Raw genomic sequence first — 21,641 nt, 5'->3', positions numbered from 1 at the left:
TTTTATTTATTATGCAATTAACAAAAATTTTAAAAAGGCCTCTAACACTAGCTTGCTCTATCCTTTTTCTATTCTATCTGTTTTCTTTTTATTTATTATATAATTTAAAAAAAAAAACTTGCTGCGTTAAGCTAACTGAGACTTGTTATAACACTTGCATATCATTGCTGTTTTGTTGATTTTGATTGCTTCCATTGTCCTCATTTGTAAGTCGCTTTGGATAAAAGTGTCTTCTAAATGACTAAATGTAAAAGTAATGAATTGACTGGTTTCTTCCAAGTCCTCTGAAGAGACGCGATCACTGTATATGACTTAACGGTATTAATTTAGACTTTTATTCACATCCTTCGACACACACATCAGAATTGAAGCTCAGATGGTCTTGCTTGATGCGCGCAAGAAAGAAATCAGATTTTGTCGCCTGCCGCCTAAGCTTCCACAAAAGCCAATGAGGTTTGTTTTTGCGAATTACAAAGTAGGTTGGGCTTGTTTGAATTTAGTTACATAAGTAAATAAATAGGGATTTTAAGCATTTCTTTGGAAAAACTATTTATGATGCATGCAAATAATGCTATGTTGAAATGCTTGTGGAAAGTACAGATAAATAGTAGCCTATTACAAGTAATGCTTCATGTTTTGTATTTAAGTTAAAAGTGTAACGAAGCATATATTTATTACCAAAGTACTTCTTGTATACTTTTTAAAAATATATTAAAATGCAATTCAATACATTTTGAATGCATTTCAAGTAAGCATGTTGGGAGTACAATTGTACAAAAAATATACTATCTGAATTTCAAGTAAATTTTTAAATGAATTTAAGAGTAATTCTTTTTCACCTGGGTACCCTGTTCATCGCTGAACTGGTGAGCAATTCCAGCTGCAGTGCTGAACCGACTCCCCATTGAGAGTCTCCGCATTATCCTGTCTTCTTGTGCATTTGTCTTACATGGACGACTAGCCTTTTGGGGGACTTAGTGTCATTATAAACCTGCAATATTCTAGAAATCACAGATTTGGAATGACCACTTTCTCTTGCAATGGCTGAAAAGGTCATCCTGCTGGCCTTCATCTGGACAACCTGCTGTAACAGGGTTTCAGTCACCTTAACAGGGTTTCAGCCCTTCACCTTGGGGGAAGTTGTGGCCTGATGGTTAGAGAGTCGGACTCGTAACCCAAAAAGGTTGCGGGTTTGAGTCTCAGGTCCAGCAGGGATTGTAGGTGGGGGGAGTGAATAGCCAGCACTCTCTCCACCTTCAATACCACGACTGAGGTGCCCTTGAGCAAGGCACTGAACCCCCAACTGCTCCCCGGGTGCCACAGCAAAAAGTGTGTGTGTGTGTGTGTGTGTGTGTGCGCACTTTGGATGGGATAAATGCAGAGCACTAATTCCGAGTATGGGTTACCATAGTTGGCCACACTTCACTTAGAGCGGAGGCATGCTGCCAGTTAAATAGGTTTTGTCATATAATTAAGGAAATTAGCACCAGGTTAACAAGTATTCTCTGATTTTGATCAGAGTTCTTTTTCAAATATCCCATTTAAGTTTTTTATACTGTGCTTCAGAATATACTTCATTTATGAAATATGCTTAAAAAAAACTGCCCTTCTACTCCTGTTAGGAATACACACCTATTTATTCCATAAATATCTGATTTACTAAATACAATCTATATTTTGTGGGGTGACACCTGACCTGACACCTTACATTTCTCTCCAGTGAAATAATGACAGATCCAAACCCAGAAGATGCTCTGGACATCCTCCCTGGTAAAGATGAGGAGAACAGCGTAGAAGACATCAACCTGAATCAACCCAATCCATTAGATTTAGCAGACCCAACTGAATTGAAAGGAAATGGCTTTGCACAGGGTCCAGTCCTTGATAATAAAGAGACATGTGATCCAATTAAAAAGGAAGTCAATGAAGAAACATTTGATAAGCAGAGCACCTCAGTTCTGGTCACATCACAAGATCAAACCCCTGAAACCAAAGAATCCAAGGACCACAGTCCTAAAACAAATACATCAGGAAGAGAAAATCAAGCAGATGATGAACACAAGGTAAATATATGTTGTCTACAGTATTACAACCTAAATAAATCTAGACTAAATATTCCATATACACTCATTGAATGAATCAGTTGAATGAATCTATAACGTCAAAATAAACCGCAATCTATGGAATATTTCCAAAACCTTGTTGAATCTAAGCCACACAGAATGCAGTCTGTTCTGAGGGCTAAAAATGGTTTACCAAATAAAGTAGCCACTGAGTGTACATACTCTTGCATACTTGCCAGAACTTAGATCATGATTACAAGAAATGGACATTCTGTTTATCTTTATAGGACAAAGGAAAGCCAGTAGATGAGGAGAACAACTTCAAACCTGTTGTCAACGCAGAAATGATCGAGGCAACTGCACCATCTGACTCATCATGCAGTGACACGGGTAGGAAACACAATATTCACTGCACCAAAGAATTAATTTAAGAATAAATAAATAATCAGATTTGTTATTATATTCTGATTAATTCTGATGAATTTTGATATTTGTGGATAGAAACAGGCCTTAATGATATATCAGTTAGAAATGTTAAATGTTTGAAAAATTACAGGGGAAAAAAAACACTGCTATAATATAGAATAAGAAATCTAATTGGTCTAAAAATCATTCATGTAATTTATTATTATTATTATTATTATTATTATTATATTTCTTAAGGTGAATCTTCAATCAATAAAGAAACAAGAGAGCACTCCATGACAGAGATGAAAGAAACACACATGGTATGTTATGTGCACAATTTTTACATGACTAGTATTTACTTAAATTGTTTTAATGGTAAAAATTTTTAATAACATTATAACAACATATAAAAACGTTTTGCGTGTGTGGGTTGGGGGGTGCCATGGTCAACAGCTGACAAGAGAAAGTTATAAAGAATTCAAAGTTAATAATTCAGCTAATCTGCTAAATACAGAGCCCCTGTACCAGCCCCTGTTGGTAGATGCCATAACTATGTTGTCTTGATCCAAAATGCATCTTTGTCAATTTATAGACTTTAAAAAAGCTCAGTACTCTAGAACTACTGATAAAAATAGTAATTATCAAAAAATTATCTGTTTCTTATATTGGTAGACTATATGGCTGCTTCTTTAAATTCATATTACTTTGGTGGTTTAGGGAAAATAAATAAATAATTTTTTCGTAGGTTCCACAAATGACTTTTCCCCAGAAATCTCATATGGCAGTCTATGTGTGGAAATATAAGAAACAAAATCATAATGTGTCTTCACATTTTTGTGCAGGTTCAGTCACACTTACAGACTACCAGACTTACAAGATGCATGCGATGCTGTGGGTTTATTACAGATATAATGTCTAAAACAATTAAACTATTTCTGATATTAGGATACAAATAATGCAAAATATGCCTCTAAAACGCATCATCCCTTGTCAGCTTTTGTCAGATGGAAAGCGTTTTGTATAAGACCACTGTTCTAGACAAAAATGTGCAAGTTATTATTGAATTGAGCCCGGAAGGCAACTGTTCCACTTATACTGTCTAAAACCAAAATGAATAGAAATGAAAAATAATAATACAACCTATCAATCTTAAAATGAGCTGCAAATCCTTTCTGCCTGAAAGGTTTGGTTTTCACCATATCATTAAATGATTCACTTGTCCAAATTGAGTAGTAATAATAATAATAATAATAATAATAATAAATTAGACACAGGCTGCACATAAATTAACATACTAGTCTTTTCTTTCACAGGGACCTGCAGAAGAGCTTAGAACAGAAACAAAGAAACCAGATCAAACAGAAAAAGAAATTATTAAAGGCTCAAAAATACTCTTTGACAGACTTCTTAAAGGCAGGAATGATCCTAAACTGAGAGCTGCAGATGTTCTTCAGATAAATAAACATTCATTACAGTCCAGTGAGGCTTGTGCTGAAGAGGAGCTGATTCAAACTTTCATACAAAAACTACTGATGATGGACTACAGAGCAAGATACATTACTGTTAGAGATCCCAATGAACAAGATCAGATACAACAAAGACATAATGACTCATCTAAATGTGAGGGTGACATTTTCGAAGAAATTTTTTATCTGATGAAGGAATAAGTCAGTCTGAGCAAATTCACTCGATGGATGTCCAGATGGCTGTGTTTCATTGTGCTGATGGTTTCCTGAAGCAGCTGATGGTCACTAAACTGTCCCAGTGTCAGTACGCTCTGCCTCTGCTTGTTCCTGATCCATTCACACCACAGATTGAGTTTCCTCTCTGGACATTCAGACAAATCAACAAGAGCTGGAAGATGACAAACACCAACAATGAAATCATCGGTCAAACCCAGCTGATCTACAAGGCACAAACTCCAATGGTGTCTTTCTTCAGGTTTGGCTCTGTGTCTTCATCCAAGTCTCAGCTGATGAACAGTCTGATCAATGAGAAACACAACACGTTCTTCCACAGGAACTGCCCAGGCAGCAGCAGAACCAGAGTCCTGATGGATGGAGTGGTGGAGATCGCCTGGTTCTGCCCATCGGGAACAAATGATGATAAATTCACTGACTGTGTTGCTTTCTGTAATCTACACGGTGATGCTGGAGACCATGAGAAACAGCTGCAGATCCTCACAGACATGGCCTCAGTCAATGTTGTTCTTCTACCACAACTTCAGAGGAATGATAGAAGTGTGATAAAAGTTCAGGAACTCTACAAGGACTCAAAACCACTAATTTGTCTTTTTACTGAGAATGCTTCAACTCTCGTTAAGACACGGAAAGGAAAATACAAGATCGGTCTGAAAGACAGAAATCAGTCAGATGTGTCTGAAGAACTCAGAGGAGCTATAAATGATTGTGTCTCAGAAGCACCTTTCAGATTTAGACTTGAAGATGTGTCCAAACACTCAGGCATCAGAGTAGATGTGGAAGATGATGATGACTGCAGGAGAGGAAGAGAAACAGCACAGCAGATGATCAGTTTACTGGAGAAGAAAGATCTGACAGAAATCAAAGACTCATTTCTGCCTCATCAGGGGAAACTGTGGCATCAATGGAGTCAGAAGAACAAAGAACTACATCGACCTCAAGGAGATGAGATAGAAAATGAAATAAGTCAAAAACAAGAACAAATGAAGAAAATTCGTGAATGGCAGCATGAATCAGACATCAGTGAGTTTATTAAGGTCTTTATTAAAGAAATGAACTCAGATGCTGCAAATAAGATGTTTTTCACCAAATGGCTCAGAATCGTCCTGGATGAATACACATCAGGTGATCTTTCTGCTCTACATCACAAGTATAATGAAAAGTGGTCAACAGTATTACAACTGAAAGAGAAACATGATAAATCTGAACAACTCAAAGCTGAACAAACTGAACTTGAGAAAATATCTGAGGAACTTCAAAATGCAACCTTTGGTTTGGAGCACATCATGAGGGAGATCAGTCAGATCTATGAATCATGTTCATCTGTGGGGAAGAACAAGAAAGACCTGCAGGTTCACTTCTCTTCTCTCGCGAGTCTTGCAGCAGAGATGATGATCTCTGGATTTCCACTGGAGCTGATGGATGGAGATGCTGCTCATGTTCCTGTGATCTGGATCTCTGCTGTTCTGGATCAACTCATCCAGAAACTGGGAGACCAGACCAGAGTCTTTGTGCTGTCAGTTTTAGGGATCCAGAGCTCTGGGAAATCCACCATGCTGAATGCCATGTTTGGACTTGACTTTGCCATCAGTGCTGGCAGGTGCACCAGAGGAGCTTTCATGCAGCTGGTCAGAGTCTCAGACGATATGAAAACAGAGCCGAAGTTTGACTATATTCTGGTTGTTGATACTGAGGGTCTTCGTGCTCTAGAACTGGCAGGAAGATCAACAAGACATCATGACAATGAATTGGCCACATTTGTTGTTGGTCTTGGAAATCTGACCTTGATCAATATCTTTGGAGAAAACCCGTCTGAGATGCAGGACATTCTTCAGATTGTTGTTCAGGCCTTCCTGAGGATGAAGGAGGTCAGATTCAATCCCAGCTGTGTGTTTGTGCATCAGAACGTCTCAGACATCACAGCTGGAGAGAAAAACATGGAGGGAAGGAGACGACTGCAGGAGACACTGGATGAGATGACAAAACTCGCTGCTAAAGAGGAAGTCTGCGATGTTGAACGTTTCAGTGACGTCATTAGATTTGATGTTCAGAAAGATGTGAAGTATTTTGCTCAGCTCTGGGAGGGCAGTCCGCCCATGGCTCCACCAAACCCAAACTACTGTGAGAACATTCAAGACCTGAAGAAAACTATTATATCTCATGCCTCAGAATCACATGGAACGAGACTGAAAGACTTCAGAGTTCGTATTAATGATCTCTGGGAGGCTTTACTGAATGAACGATTCGTCTTCAGCTTCAGAAATTCTCTGGAGATTTCAGCCTACAGGAAACTGGAGACTGAATACAGCAAGTGGTCCTGGAGGCTTCGCAGCGCCATGCTGGAAACTGAGAACAAACTACACAACCAAATAGAAAATGAAACAATTGATGAGGTTACAGAAACTGATCTTCACAGAGAGCTGAAGAACACAAGTGAAGAAGTGAAAAAATCAGTGTCAGAATTCTTTGAGAAAGACGCAGATGCAAATATACTGATTCAGTGGAAAACATCATTTGACATTAAAATCAAAGAGCTGCAGGAAAGCATTGTAAGAGAAACGAAGAGGAAATTAAATGAGATTCTTAAGCAGCGAGACCTGAAGAAAGAGATTGATGCTCAGAGGACACATCATGAAAACACTCTCATTGAAAAGAGCAAAGAACTCGCCTTAAAACACAAAGACAACGCAAATGATGAAGAAACACTAAAGAAAGAGTTTGGTTTGTTTTGGAAAGAGTGGATGAAGATAATCAGCAGAGACACCCCAACAATCAGAAACATTGACATAATGAGAGATATGAGAGAGATCCTCGGTGACATCTATGAAAGTATTAATGCAGACCACCGGAAGGGCAGCAGGGATATTTTATCTGTGCAGAGTTATTCAGATTATGTACAGTTAAAGAAATCAAGAGAATTTTTGGAAAATGCCAAGAGATTTGTTAAAGGAATGCTGGGTTACAGTCTCTCTAAGGAGGATGAAGCCCAAATAAGATCATTAGTCAATGATGTTGTTCAGCAGACAGACAAAATGATTCAGTCATTTAACATTTCAAAGATGGGCTACAACATCAGCTACATTCAACAACTCATAGATTACATCAAAGCAAGAGTAATTGAACATCAGGACGGACCAGTTACATATGTGTTCAAGAATGAATTCTTCATGGATTTGGTTCTTTCCATCTGTAAGAGAGCAAAGAAGATGATCACTGACCAACACGCAATGTTCAAAGAGGCCAACGATCCTGAAATATATGTTAAGAAGAAGAAAGAAGAGTATTATAGTATTTTCCAGAAATACTGTCATGGAGCAACATCAGCTGCCATTTTTGGTGAGATCATCTGTCAGAAACTCAAAGAACCCATTGAACAGAGTGTCTACAAGAAGACTGCCAGAGAGTTCGCAAATGATATGAGAACAGACTGTCCATCACTGAATGGAAACAGGTCAAATCTTGAGAAACACATCCTGATGAAACTGACAGAAGAGGAGGATTTTAACAAATACATGAACTACATTCATAATCCCAGAGATCACTTCAAGAGTTTCATCAGAGATGAAGTCAGTCGGTACATCACTGATAAGTTCACTGTCCGTGTTTTACCCAAGATGATGAAGAACATTGAACTCCTGAAGCAGAAGATCATAGAAGCAGCTCATCAATCTACTGAACATGTTCAAGTGAACAGAGGAGATGCTGGTTTGTGGTTGAAGAGATTCACACAGCAGCTCTCGGATGAGCTGATCTTCTCTGAAAAAGACCTCAGTGGAGTCAAGCATGATGATGTTGATGATTTTAAACTGCTAGAAGATGTGATAAAGAGAGAACTTCCTGCTATAATGTCAGACATCAGCAGTAGATTCAACACAAATACTTTTCTAGCAAAACTAGACCCCAAGTTTAGGCCAGATGAGCTTCTGATTGATGATTTATGTCAGTGCTGTTGGGTTCAGTGTCCATTCTGTGGAGCCATCTGCACAAACACCATAGAAAACCATGATGAAGATCACAGTGCTGTTTTCCATGGAGTGACAGGAGTAAATGGGACCGAGTACAAGGATACAACAAACTTGTCTGTTTGGATCTGCACAACATCAGTGGCAAGCAGTGATCGATATTTTTATCACAGTGCCGATGATAAAACATTCCTATACAGTGACTACAGAAAAGCAGAAGGAGTTTATGCTAAGTGGAGCATCACCCCTGATCTCTCTGAACTGCCCTACTGGAAGTGGTTTGTGTGCAGATTCCAGGAAGATCTTGAAAAACGTTACAATAAGACATTTGATGGTTCTGGTAAGATCCCACCTGAATGGAGAAAACACTCAAAACAGGATGCTATCGAGAGTTTGAATAATAAATACAACTAATTTAACAAGTAAAGTAATTTTGTTTAGGTCTATAGACCTATCATATGTGATATAGAGAACACAGATTGAAATGACTTTGTTCCTGACTTGACTTCTGAAATCATTTAAACTTCAGCATTAGAGTAGTGCTTTAGTCTCCTTTGTCTTTCCCAGTTATATTTCAATGTTTTTGCATATGAAATATCACACTCATGTTTAACATGCCATGTCCTGACTTTTTTCCTTTGAAAGATATCAGAACTCAGTTGCAGAATTGATCTTCATATGAATGCATAAGCTATATCACAATGCAATGACGTTACCATGATAAACAAGTATTGTCCGATTAGTGTTTTACTCAATAATTGTAATCTGATTACAGGAATATGACAATGCATTTGTTACTGAGATAAAATAAATTATGTGTTACTCCCAACCCTGCATGTGACGCGTAATTAATTTAAATTCTAAATAAATGTCTGTTACTTAAATTCTGTATTTCTGTATAATATTCAGATCACATCCATTTTCAACACACAGTTCAGTGGACTGAAACCTACAGTACATATTCAAAATCAATGTTACTTCATATATTCAAGTGATCTTTGTCACGGTGTTGTGCGGGAGAGAAGCACTAATACGACGAAGATAACAATAAACAGTATTTAATAATCCACATATGGGTAATCCAAGGCAAGGAAGAAGCATACACACACACTAGGGTAATTCAGACGTTAGACCGGACGAAAAACACTGAACTGAATACAACTTATATGGAGGTTAATAACGAGACACACCTGAACATAATGACACAATCAGACATTGGCAGAAACTAGGTCACACAGAGCACATGGGGAATGAAAACACAAACAAAAGTCCATGACTGTGACAATCTTACTATGACTACAGATAGAAACTGCAAGCATGTGAGGTTGTTGTGGCAAGAAAAAAGATACATCTCACATGGATAACTTAAGGGCTGTGTTAAATAAAGTAAATGGTCCTCCTCCGGACATAAATGATATCTCATGACAACCGATTCATTCTCAATGGAACACTTTCTATATCCGCACTATAATTTATGAACGTTATTAAAGAAAAATGTGTTTATTTTCTATTCAGTGATCATTAGCAAATCAACCTGCAATAGAACAGCTTCACTTCTCTTCAATACCATAGACAGTAAACTAAGGACAATGAACACACAGTGCGTGCATAATTATTATGCAAGTTGATATTCTGATTATATATATTTCTTTAAAAGCACATTTTACCAATTCCAAATCACATCAATCTTAATAACTACTATTCATTATGTATTTAATCATTTATAAGTGATATATAATTGTCCATGAAGGCTGGAAGTGAAAAACTCCTTATATTCAGCTGTGCATAATTATTAAGCAGGTTTTCTTTTACAGATAAAATGAGCCAAAAAAGAGATTAATCTCAGACTGAAAAGTCAAAAATTATTAAATGGTCATGAGAAGGATGCAACACTACAATTTACAAAGTTAAGAACTTTGGACAGTGAAAGGCTCATTGGGTCAGTAGGGTCAGAAAAAAAAGACGGATAGAGAAGAAAAAACAGAATTAAGGATTAATGTGAAGGATTAGGTGTGAAACCATCAGGAACCATTTTGTCTCCAGCGCCACCATTTTCCAGAACTGCAACCTACCTGGAGTCTCCAGAAGTGCAAGGTGTCAGGTTCTCAGAGACTTTGCTTGGGTAAACAAATCCTAAAAAAAATGATCCTCACTTAATAAGAATAACATGCTGAAGTGTTGTGAAATACATGAAGACTGATTTTTTTATAGCCTTTATGGACAGATAAGTTGAGAGGACCAGCATCACATCATCTTGTGCCACAGTTTGAAGAATTTATCTTCAAGAATCTGCCAGTTTTGGGAGTTCATTTTTAGTCCATCTCCTATCCTGAAAAGTCTGTCTTACAGGGATGGACTTAAAATGATCCAGATTCTGGAAGATAAATTCTTCAAACAGTGTTCTCTTAAACTAAAAAGAGAAAAAGACATGACTGGTAATAAAGTTAAAAATTACAGACATTTTAATAAATAAATGATATACCTGTTAAAAGTTGACAGTCTATGTAGCTGGACGGCTGAGCTCCAGAAAATCACACTGTAAAACCCGACAAGTTAGGGTAACTCAAACCGTTTGAGTAAACCGATTGCCTTAAAACATTTAAGTTTTTAAATCTAACAATAATGAGTGCTCTGAACATATTTCAGTTGAGTTCAGTTAAGTGATTAATTAAGTGCTGATTGAGCATTAGTGATGAACACCTGCTGTTAACAAACAGAATCACTGAAGAAAAGAGAAACACAAGAACAACAACTGACTTCAGCCACAGCCTTAGATGAAATCAACTGAAATAAAATACATTAAATCTCAAAACCTGATTAAACAACCCCACAAACAGCATCACCAGCTCCACTTATTAATAACCAGACTGACTTTATTTCTGTCAGACATCTACAGAAGATCTTATTGAGAATTAACTAAGGTTTAGATGTTGATTTATTGTTTCATTTGAAGTAACCATGTTAGAGATCAGTGTCTGCTTTAGTTGGGTTCTTGACCCTTGACTTCTGTGGTTGTTCTTTTTTTTTTTTTCTCTGGTTGTTGTAATCATGTGTTCTTCAAACATATTTGTTACAGCTCAAAAGCCCAGAGAAAGTGATCAGTAGTTGGTTGTTGTATATTTGTAATGACGATCATCTATAAGTGAACTGATCTCATTGAGAGTGAAGATAGGCTCATTGTGTGTCTAGTCTCTGGTTAAATGGATGTTGTATTGATTACAGTAAAAGTGATTCTAAGAGCCATTGGTTCCGTGACAGTCAGTTGATAGAAAGGACTTTCTAAACAGTTTGTCCACAAAAAGTTTGAATCTATGGTAGAAACTAGACTCACACAGACATCAACAATCAGCGTATGAACCTCAACAATGGTGACCATTAAAAAAAAAAAAAAATCATGCTGCAATGCATGCTGGGAGCCATGGATGAGTTTTGTACTATGATAGTACCCAGCATGCATTGCAGCATGATTTTTTATTTTATTTTTTTAATGGTCACCATTGTTGAGGTTCATAAGCTGATTCTTGATGTCTGTGTGAATCTAATTTGTGACATAGATTAAAACTTTTTGTGGACAAACTGTTTAGAAAGTCCTTTCTATTAAGAACCACTGGCTCTTAGAATCACTTTTACTATAATTAATACAACATCCATTTAATCAGAGACTAGACACACAATGAGCCTATCTTCACTCTCAATGAGATCAGCTGACTTACAGATGATCGCCATTATAAATATATAACAACCAACTACCAATAATTTTCTCTGGACTTTTGAGTTGCAACAAATATGTTTGAAGAACACATGGTTATAACAGCCAGAGAAAAAGAAAAAAAAAAAACTACTAACACAGAAGTCAAGGGTCAAGAACCCAACTAAAGCAGACACTGATCTCTAACATGGTTACTTCAAATGAAATAAATCAACATCTAAACCTTAGTTAATTCTCAATAAGATCTTCTGTAGATGTCTGACAGAAATAAAGTCAGTCTGGTTATTAATAAGTGGAGCTGGTGATGCTGTTTGTGGGGTTGTTTAATCAGGTTTTGAGATTTAATGTATTTTATTTCAGTTGATTTCATCTAAGGCTGTGGCTGAAGTCAGTTGTTGTTCTTGTGTTTCTCTTTCTTCAGTGATTCTGTTTGTTAACAACAGTTGTTCATCACTAATGCTCAATCAGCACTTAATTAATCACTTAACTGAACTCAACTGAAATAAGTTCAGAGTACTCATAACTATTAGTTTTAAAAAACTTAAATGTTTTAAGACAATAAGTTTCATCAAACGGTTTGAGTTAACCTAACTTTTCAGGTTTTTAATGCAATCGGTTTACTCAAATGGTTTGAGTTACCCTAACTGTTGGGTTTTACAGTGCAGTATGAGCCATCTTTTTTTACATTATAGGGTTTTATATTAAAACAACAACAGCAGCATGTGGTGTGGATAAGGTACTTTTTTATTGACATGCCAACACATTATTAGCCAAATACATTTATAAATGACAATTGAAGCACTGAACAATAATAAATACAGAAAGAAGTAAAACACAAAATAAAAACAAAAAATAGATGTGATGAAGTTCCAGTGAAATATCTTCACAATCCTCTTTGATGCCTTTAAGTGTCAGTTTCTCTGCATGATGATAAGGTTGCAGGATGTGATGCATCTGAAATATACAATTGAGATTAGAGTTAATTAATTATCTATCTAACAATATGTATTATAAATTAATTGTCTCTGTTACTTACTTACTGGAGAGGTTTCCACAGCTTAACAGAGCTGCTCACACTTACATGTGACCCAAAAACTAAAAAAAGAAAAGAACATGTTTGTTTGGAAACCAGTTACAATTGTAAAGTTAAATTTGTATTTAAATTTAAATTTAAGAATGCTTTTTTTTTCTCTCAAACATTTGAGCAAATTTTCAATTATGTTAGTACTAACTGCCTTACATAATTCTATTACTATCAAAATTTGTATTTGGGTTTATGTATAAACACACCCAGTCACAGCTATTTCATGACTTGATGTCACTTTGTCCATTTAACAATGTGAAGCACTCACATACTATTTTTGGCCTTCATAAACAATTGTTTTTACTTAAACAACTGGAAGGAGACACACTGTGGGCCTATCATACACCCGGCGCAATGTTGGGCAAGGCGCGGCCCAAGTTTTTTTGCTAGTTTCAGCCTGACGCAGTTCTCATTTCTCCATCCTGCGCCACGTTGTTTAAATAGCAAATGCATTTGCGCCCATTTGTGCGCCCATGGGCGTGCTGACCATGCGCTTAGATTGTTCAAATAGGGCCCTGTAACTCTAAACTCAGTTGTATATTTCAGATGCATCACATCCTACAACCTCATCATCTGCAGAGAGAAACTCATTCATTCAGACACTCATTCATACCAAAATACACATAATGATAAATTTAAAGTATCACTGAGGATTGTGAAAATACAATATTTGGTAACACTTTAGAATAGGGAACACTTATTCACTATTAACCAAGACTTTTCCCTCAATAAGCTCCTAATTTGCTGCTTATTAATAGTTAGTGCGGTAGTTGTTAAGTTTAGGTATTGGGTAGGATTAGGGATGGAATAAGGTCATGTAGAATAAGGCATTAATATGTGCTTAATTACTACTAATAAATGTCTAATATTCTACTAATATGCATGCTAATAAGCAACTAGTTAAGAGACCCTAAAATAAAGTGGTTTATTTTACTAATATTTTACTGGAACTTGGTCCTCATTTCACTATTTTCAGTTTCTGTTTTGTTTTTCTTCTTGAAGTATTTATTTATGTTCAATGTCCATTATCATTTATTAAAGTATTCTGCTGATTGCTGTTGTTAGAACAGTCATTTTGCAACAATTTGCTACGTTATAAAAAATAAAATAAAAGTACCTAATTGACACACCATCATGTTTTTGTTGTAGTTGTTATGTAAAACCCTAATAGACAATACAAGATAAGACCAGACAGATAGAAGGGTAAAAACAATATTAATAAATAATATACAAATAATATTAATAATACTAAAATTTATTATATTAATATACTAACATTAATGAAACTCTAATCATTAAAAAGGTTATTTATAACATCATCAAGGTGCTAGTCAAAGCATGGTTCTTAATGGAGCCCTATAAAGGGTTCTATTTAGCACCAAAAAGGGTTCTGGCATTGTTACCAAGCCAAAAGTTAAAAAGTTGTTTGAAAGTATTTGATAAGGTATTTTAATTTAACAAATGGTAAATACATTTAGGTATATCTGATTTATTTTTATTTTTTTCAGTATAACATTAAAATGTAAAAGTGGTGCATGTGTAAATTGATATTCTGATAAAAAGACAAACATTCAAAAATTGAATTAATGGTTTATTTGAAAGGTTCTCAAGTATAACTGAGTTCAGTTTCATTTGGAAACATGGTACATAAACATCACCGTTTCCTGCTAATGACACATGTTTGTATTTTGTGCATAATTGCAATTAACATTTTCATAACATTAATATATAACATTATCAGAGGTTTAAAGAGATTTGGAATGAGATTCAAAGAAAGTAGAATTAAATATTTCTTTGCTGGTTTTGAGAAGGCTTTATAAGAGAACTGTTAAGTATCACATTTGATCTGAACACTTTATAAATTACACATCTGAGACCTTTCTCAAAGTGTTCCATTGACCTGAATTGTAAATGTTGTGACTAAAGGCTCTCTAGACAGTGGTGTAGCGAGAGACCCCCGGACAGGAGCGGAACGGAGACGGGACGCTGGGGAAGATGCTCAGGAACACAGGTGAATGAGGAGGTGAGGTGCTTGTGGGTATCTGCCTCCTCTGACGGCGTGGCACGAACGGAAGTTCAGCGGAGGTTTGACGGCGCGAACAGAGCCGCCTGCTTCCTCGGATGAGTCAGACTCGGAAGATTCAGTGGATTCGCTGGAAGAGGTGGGAACGGTGGAGTCTGATGCTGGGAGTGATCCAGGTCCAGCAGGGATGACCTGATACACGGGGTCAGCTAGCTGAGGTGTTACTGCTCCAACATCTTGGAATGAGGGCTTATGGATATGAGGAACATGAGCGTTGTGGGTTGTAGTTTTGGAAAACTTGTCCTCTTGCTGTGTCGGAGTGATAACATGCACCTGTGAATCAGTGAAAAGGGCTGAGTGACCTCCTCGGGGACATTCTATAATAATTAACATGGCTAACGTGAAAAACACTTAACGCATTAGAACAGTGCTTTTAAAAGTCCAAACTCAATAAACACATTATAAGAACATAATCAACGTAATCAGCGTTGTTTACGTTCAGCAGATGCGCACTTTCTACTGAACGTAAATAACGTGGATTACGTTGATTACGTTCTGGGGTACTCTCCAAAATGGCGGAAGACAGTAACTCGGGGAGAGGAAATGCTGAATAAATTATGTTATTATTGTTTTCTTTGAGCACAAAAAGTATTCTCGTAGCTTCGTAAAATTACGGTTGAATCCCTGACGTCACATGGACTATTTTACCGATGTCCTTACTACATTTCTGTGCATTGATCGTGATAATATCATTGCTGTCTATGGAGGATCAGAGAGCTCTCAGATTAATATCTTAATTTGTGTTTTGAAGATGAACGAAGGTCTTACGGGTTTGGAACAACATGAGGGAGAGTAATTAATGACAGAATTGTCATTTTTGGGTGAACTAACCCTTTAACGCATTAAGCCACATTAAGTGTTTTCCTTATAATGTTTTCTATGTGAGGAAAAAGCTTAACGCGTTATTAAATGTGTTGCCTTCACATTCTGGGCTTATCTGCTTGTCTGTGCATAGTATGCTTTATTAATAATGTGTTTACTGAGGTTGGACCTTTAAAAGCACAGTTTTAATGCATTAAACCACATTAAGCATTTTTCACGTTAAGTGTTTTAGAATGTCCCCATCCTCGCAAAAACATACATACAGCGCAGGCAGTGTAGTCTGATTATGAAACAAATAATTCTTATGAGTCAAGACACTCGCTAAGACACATTTTTGGAATGTGTCTTTGAATATTTATCTGTGACATTTGAATTGCTGCTTGTGCAAAACTTGGGTTGGGATGATTTTACCAAGTAGGACACATTTCTGGAACTTATTTGAACATTTAGGAAGGACATTTTTCTTTACAATATATGAGTTTTGTTGATGCATAAGTAGGCTTAGTGTGACCCAGATCATGTATATTTATGGTTTATTTGGTTCATTATTAGCTAAAATGTGGCTGTGTAGTGGCCTGCTTGTGGACCACTGCCAAAATGCCACTATTCCATGCAGCATGTGGGCCACATGAGGAATGTAGGTAAGACCAGGATTAGAATAAAAATCAACCGTGGGCCACATTTGGGCCAGTTTTGGTTTATTTGGTTGGCTTACATGTGACAATGCTAAGGCTTACTTGAAGCCCAAATCTGGCAAACAGGGGTTACCCAGATTGGGCCAGTTATGGTTTATTTTATTTATTTATAAAATAAATAACATTTATTCTGCCTTCCTATGGCTTGCTTGTGGCCCAAATCTGGCAAACAGGAGCGGTCCACCCAAATGCCATCATTCTACACAGTACAGTATGTGGGCCGGAGCAAGGTGTTTGATCTGGGTGGGATCTGGGCCAGAATTAAAATAAATGTGGCTCAGATTTGGGTTAGTTCTGCTTTATTTGGTTTATTCATGGCTGACATTGGGCCTTCCTTTAGCTTGCTTGTGGCCCAAATTTGGCAAACAGGAGCGGTCCGCCCAAGTGCCGTCATTCCACGCGGTATGTGGGCCAGATGAAAGTGTCAGGTGTGGGCCTGATCTGGGCCTCAGGAATTTTGCTATCTGGGGTTGTGTTTAGCCTACTGTGTGAAGAGGTTTGAAAAAGTAATGTATTGAGAATTGAGAAATGGGTCCTACAGTAAAAACTGTAATGCGGTGAGATAAAAAGTACAATGTACTGTACCACAAAATAATGGCAAGAAAATTATTTGTCTTTTTTTCTTGCTGGCTTCATGCAAAAAGCACAAGCAGTATAGTCTGATTATGAAACAACTGACTCTTATGAGAAGGTTTTAAAGAGTGGATGTTGGCTTACATTATTATTATTATTATTTTATTTATTTATTTATTTTTTTTTTTTTAAGACGTTTTTTGGGAACAATTTTCTCATGATATATAATGCTAATGTTTTCTCAGCATAAAACAACAAGAAGTTGTTTCAGGAAAACAGTGGAATCATTTTTTCATTGTTTCACCATTTGCTTGCTGCTATGGTGCCGAAACTTCACACTTCCTGCTTTAAATTGGGGATTGATCAAATCTTTTTTTTTTTCCTATCTCTAAGAACAGTCAGATGGAACAATAAGATATGAAACTGTCTTCAAGTCCTCCTGGAAAGTTCCTACATATTCCTGTCAAAATAACTTGGAAAACAGAGAGAAAAAAGAAACTGTTTTTCTAGACACAAGACAGGAAGTGTTTTTTTTAGCACTGATTCAACAAAACTGTTAATTAAGAGCAATGGGATGTGCATGTGTTGTGTAATTGATGCTTCATCTCCATTTATCATTCCTGTGCAGCCACAGAGAAGCTTCTGGTCTCAAACCAGTATGCCATGTATACGAAATCAATCTTGTGTTGAACACTCACAAATCACATTTCTTACCGATAATTAAAACATTATGGTGGTGTTCATTTGTGCCAATTTAGTAAATATGATTAATCTGACATGATTTGAAGAAATCAACATGAGACGACAAGGACAAAAGAAAAAACGAAGGAATTAAAATTTTAAGTCTTTCCATTTAGACTTTTCTAGAGCGAGAGGATAATAAGTGCACAGGGAGATTCAGATCAGCTCTACTGGGTTTGGCTCAGTTTCCTTCTGTTACATTGAGGTGTTGATTTACCTCAGTCATCTGGCTTTTAGAGCTGGAAAGTTCTCGCTTTCCGGAGTGTGACCTGGAGAAAAAGCCTGACAAACAAATATGCATATTTAGGGTACCTGTGGGCGAAATATTTCACAGGACACCTTCACATCTTGCTGGCCGTGGCCAAAAACCTCCCCGATACAGAACCCAACAGGCTGAAATGAAAACAGACAGACAGAATAAACACACTAGAGAAAGCAGACAGTTTGGCAAATTAGGGAACACTTCATCAAATAAAACTTTTTATGGTGTGAGAAAAATAACATAGAAAATGTTAATAATGGTGGATGTTACATCATTCACATGGGATCCAATTTACATGGACGTAATGGCCGTTGGCAGCAACTCACCTCTTTACCTTCATGTCCTGGCTCACACTGAACCTCAGGGAATGGAGCGACTGAGCATTCCTGAACGGTGTACTCCACAAAACTAGCGGGAACAGGGGAGCGCTACAAAATGAAATAAAAAGATTCATTAAATCTGGCCAGGGCAGGAGTCAGTGTCATCGTATTAAAGGGTTGGTTCATCCAAAAAAGTATCCCAGCTAACAATTTTGAGTTATAAGAATGTTTTAAAAACATTTTTTTGGTTATGGTTTTGGTTATGGGAACATTCTATGTGTCCAGTTTTCTTAATGTTAGTGGAACGTTTTCTTTTTTAAGGTTAGTATTGATGTTCCTGAAACGTTCCTTCAACTTAATTTTCATTAATTACTCTGCATTCTAGGCAGTGTTGTATCCGAGTCCAGTGTCGAGTCCTAGTTTTTAATCAATTGAGCAGAGGTGGGACTTTCAAAGAGTTAAAGTTAATGAGATAATTAAGTGACTAATTAAATGCTGATTGTGCATTAGTGATGAACACCTGCTGTTATTGAGAATCACAGAGGATCAGATGTTGATGTTTTATTGGTTAAAATTATGCCACCATCATGGAGGTCAGTGTTTGCTTTAGTTGGGCTCTTGACCCTTGACTTCCTGTGTTAGATCTCTCTGTAGCAATGCATGTGCTGTTGTAAAGCAGAGAGATCAGTACTCTACAGTGAGATGTTATCAGCTGCTTTTATATGATGAGGTAATCATCATGAGCTGGCCTGATTACAAACAAAATAACTGTTTTTTTTTTATATGTGTATGTTTAGATTTTGCACAATCAACCCTGTGACACTACAGAATGCAAGCAAAGTATTGCTCTAATCTTTACAGTGAATTAATTTTAAATCTATGTAATGCATATAAAAATTTGAACTCCAGTACAATTTAGACACACACAGACATCAAGAACCAGGATATGAATCTTAACATTGGTGACAATCAACAAAATTCTTCATGCTGAAATGCATGCTGGGTAGCACCATAGTAAAAACTCCCATTATGCACTGCAGTATGAATAATTATTGTCACCACTGTTGAGGATCATATGATAAGTGTTCATGTCTAAAAGCCTGAGCAGCTACAGCTCCTTTTTTCAATATTGAAGTATTATGGTGACATTTGTTTAATAAACCCTTTTTTTTTGTTTGTTGTTGTTAGCTGAATGTCAGTCAATAAATCAAAGAGAGACCACTTCATGATATTCCTTCAGTTACAAGCAGAAATTGTAAATTACTCTGCTTCTTCAAGGTTTGATTCAGCAATGCACAAATATTTGCTGTAAAACAACACTGCTATTGTTTAGAAACAAATTACTTTGAATTCGTAAAAGGGTCAAGAGCCCAACTATAGCGAACACTGCTCTCCATGATGGTGGCATCATTTTAACCAATAAAACATCAACATCTGATCCTCTGTGATTCTCAATAACAGCAGGTGTTCATCACTAATGCACAATCAGCATTTAATTAGTCACTTAATTATCTCATTAACTTGAACTCTTTGAGGACTTGGGATTTGACTTGAGACTTGCTTGTGACTTGAAATGAATGACTTGGTTCTTCCTCTGGTGAAATCAGCTGCAGAGTTCATGGGTGGAACAAAAATATGGCAGGACTTTTACTTTCTGACCCCTGGATTGTCCGCCTCTGTTTATAACCTTGAGAGAACCATGAGAGAATGTTAGCCAAGTTCCGAGAACGTTCCCTGCTAGCTGGGATTCTGCACTGTAAAACCCAACAGTTAGGGTAACTCAAACCATTTGAGTAAACCGATTGCATTAAAAACCTGAAAAGTTAGGTTAACTCAAACCGTTTGATGAAACTTATTGCCTTAAAACATTTAAGTTTTTAAATCTAACAATTATGAGTACTCTGAACTTATTTCAGTTGAGTTCAGTTAAGTGATTAATTAAGTGCTGATTGAGCATTAGTGATGAACAACTGTTGTTAACAAACAGAATCACTGAAGAAAAGAGAAACACAAGAACAACAACTGACTTCAGCCACAGCCTTAGATGAAATCAACTGAAATAAAATACATTAAATCTCAAAACCTGATTAAACAACCCCACAAACAGCATCACCAGCTCCACTTATTAATAACCAGACTGACTTTATTTCTGTCAGACATCTACAGAAGATCTTATTGAGAATTAACTAAGATTTAGATGTTGATTTATTTCATTTGAAGTAACCATGTTAGAGATCAGTGTCTGCTTTAGTTGGGCTCTTGAGCCTTGACTTCTGTGTTAGTAGTTCTGTTTTTTCTTTTTCTCTGGCTGTTATAACCATGTGTTCTTTGAACATGTTTGTTACAGCTCAAAAGCCCAGAGGAAATGATCAGTAGTTGGTTGTTATATATTTATAATGACAATCATCTATTAGTGAGCTGATCTCATAGAGATTTAACATAGACTCATCGTGTCTAAATTCTAATTTAATGAACATATTGATTATAGTAAAAGCGATTCTAAGAGCCACTGTTTCTGTGACAGTCAGTTAACATAAAGGACTTTACAAACAGTTTGTCCACAAAAAGTTTTCATATATGGCAGCAATTAGACTCACACAGACATCAAGAACCAGCTTGTGAACCTCAACAATGGTGACCATTAAAAAAAAATAATGCAGCAATGCATGCTGGGAGCCATGGATGAGTTTTGTACTATGCTAGTACCCAGTATGCATTGCAAAATTATTATTATTATATTTTTTTAATGGTCACCATTGTTGAGGTTCACAAGCTGATTGTTGATGTTTGTGTGAGTCTAATTGCTACCATAGATTAAAACTTTTTGTGGACAAACTGTTTAGAAAGTCCTTTATATTAACTGACTGTCCCAGAACCAGTGGCTCTTAGAATCGCTTTTACTATAATCAATACATTAATTTAATCAGAGGTTAGACACACAATGAGTTGTGTTTATTCTCAATGAGATCAGCTCACTAACAGTTGATTGTCATTATAAATATATAACAACCAACTACTGATCACTTTCTCTGGGCTTTTGAGTTGTAACAAATATGTTTGAAAAACACATGGTCACAACAACCAGAGGAAAAAAAAAAAAAAAAAAAACTACCAACACAGAAGTCAAGGGTCAAGAGCCCAACTAAAGCAGACACTGATCTCTAACATGGTTACTTCAAATGAAACAATAAATCAACATCTAAACCTTAGTTAATTCTC

The 21,641-nt window shown here is 36.6% G+C and overlaps 1 protein-coding gene and 1 long non-coding RNA gene across 2 annotated transcripts; one reads left to right on the top strand and one right to left on the bottom strand.

Moving 5' to 3' along the window:
• Positions 1-973: 973 nt before the first annotated feature.
• Positions 974-9,017, top strand: LOC131535612 (interferon-induced very large GTPase 1-like). Its single transcript, XM_058768265.1, is given in 5 exon segments — positions 974-2,063; positions 2,351-2,453; positions 2,727-2,791; positions 3,785-4,117; positions 4,120-9,017. Coding segments are annotated over 5 exon segments (5,265 nt in total). The 5' UTR covers positions 974-1,727; the 3' UTR covers positions 8,548-9,017.
• Positions 9,018-14,504: 5,487 nt separating this feature from the next.
• LOC131535613 (uncharacterized) lies at positions 14,505-18,908 on the bottom strand. The gene is made up of 3 exons (XR_009269686.1): positions 18,429-18,908; positions 18,153-18,233; positions 14,505-15,282 (listed from the first exon to the last, which is right to left on the bottom strand). It is a non-coding gene; the product is annotated as an uncharacterized LOC131535613 (long non-coding RNA).
• Between the last annotated feature and the right edge of the window lie 2,733 nt (positions 18,909-21,641).

Source organism: Onychostoma macrolepis, unplaced genomic scaffold (assembly GCF_012432095.1).
Source record: "Onychostoma macrolepis isolate SWU-2019 unplaced genomic scaffold, ASM1243209v1 Scaffold49, whole genome shotgun sequence".
Lineage (NCBI taxonomy): Eukaryota > Metazoa > Chordata > Actinopteri > Cypriniformes > Cyprinidae > Onychostoma > Onychostoma macrolepis.
Note: the sequence above shows the minus strand (reverse complement) of the source record. Positions and strands in the feature narration are given on the sequence as shown.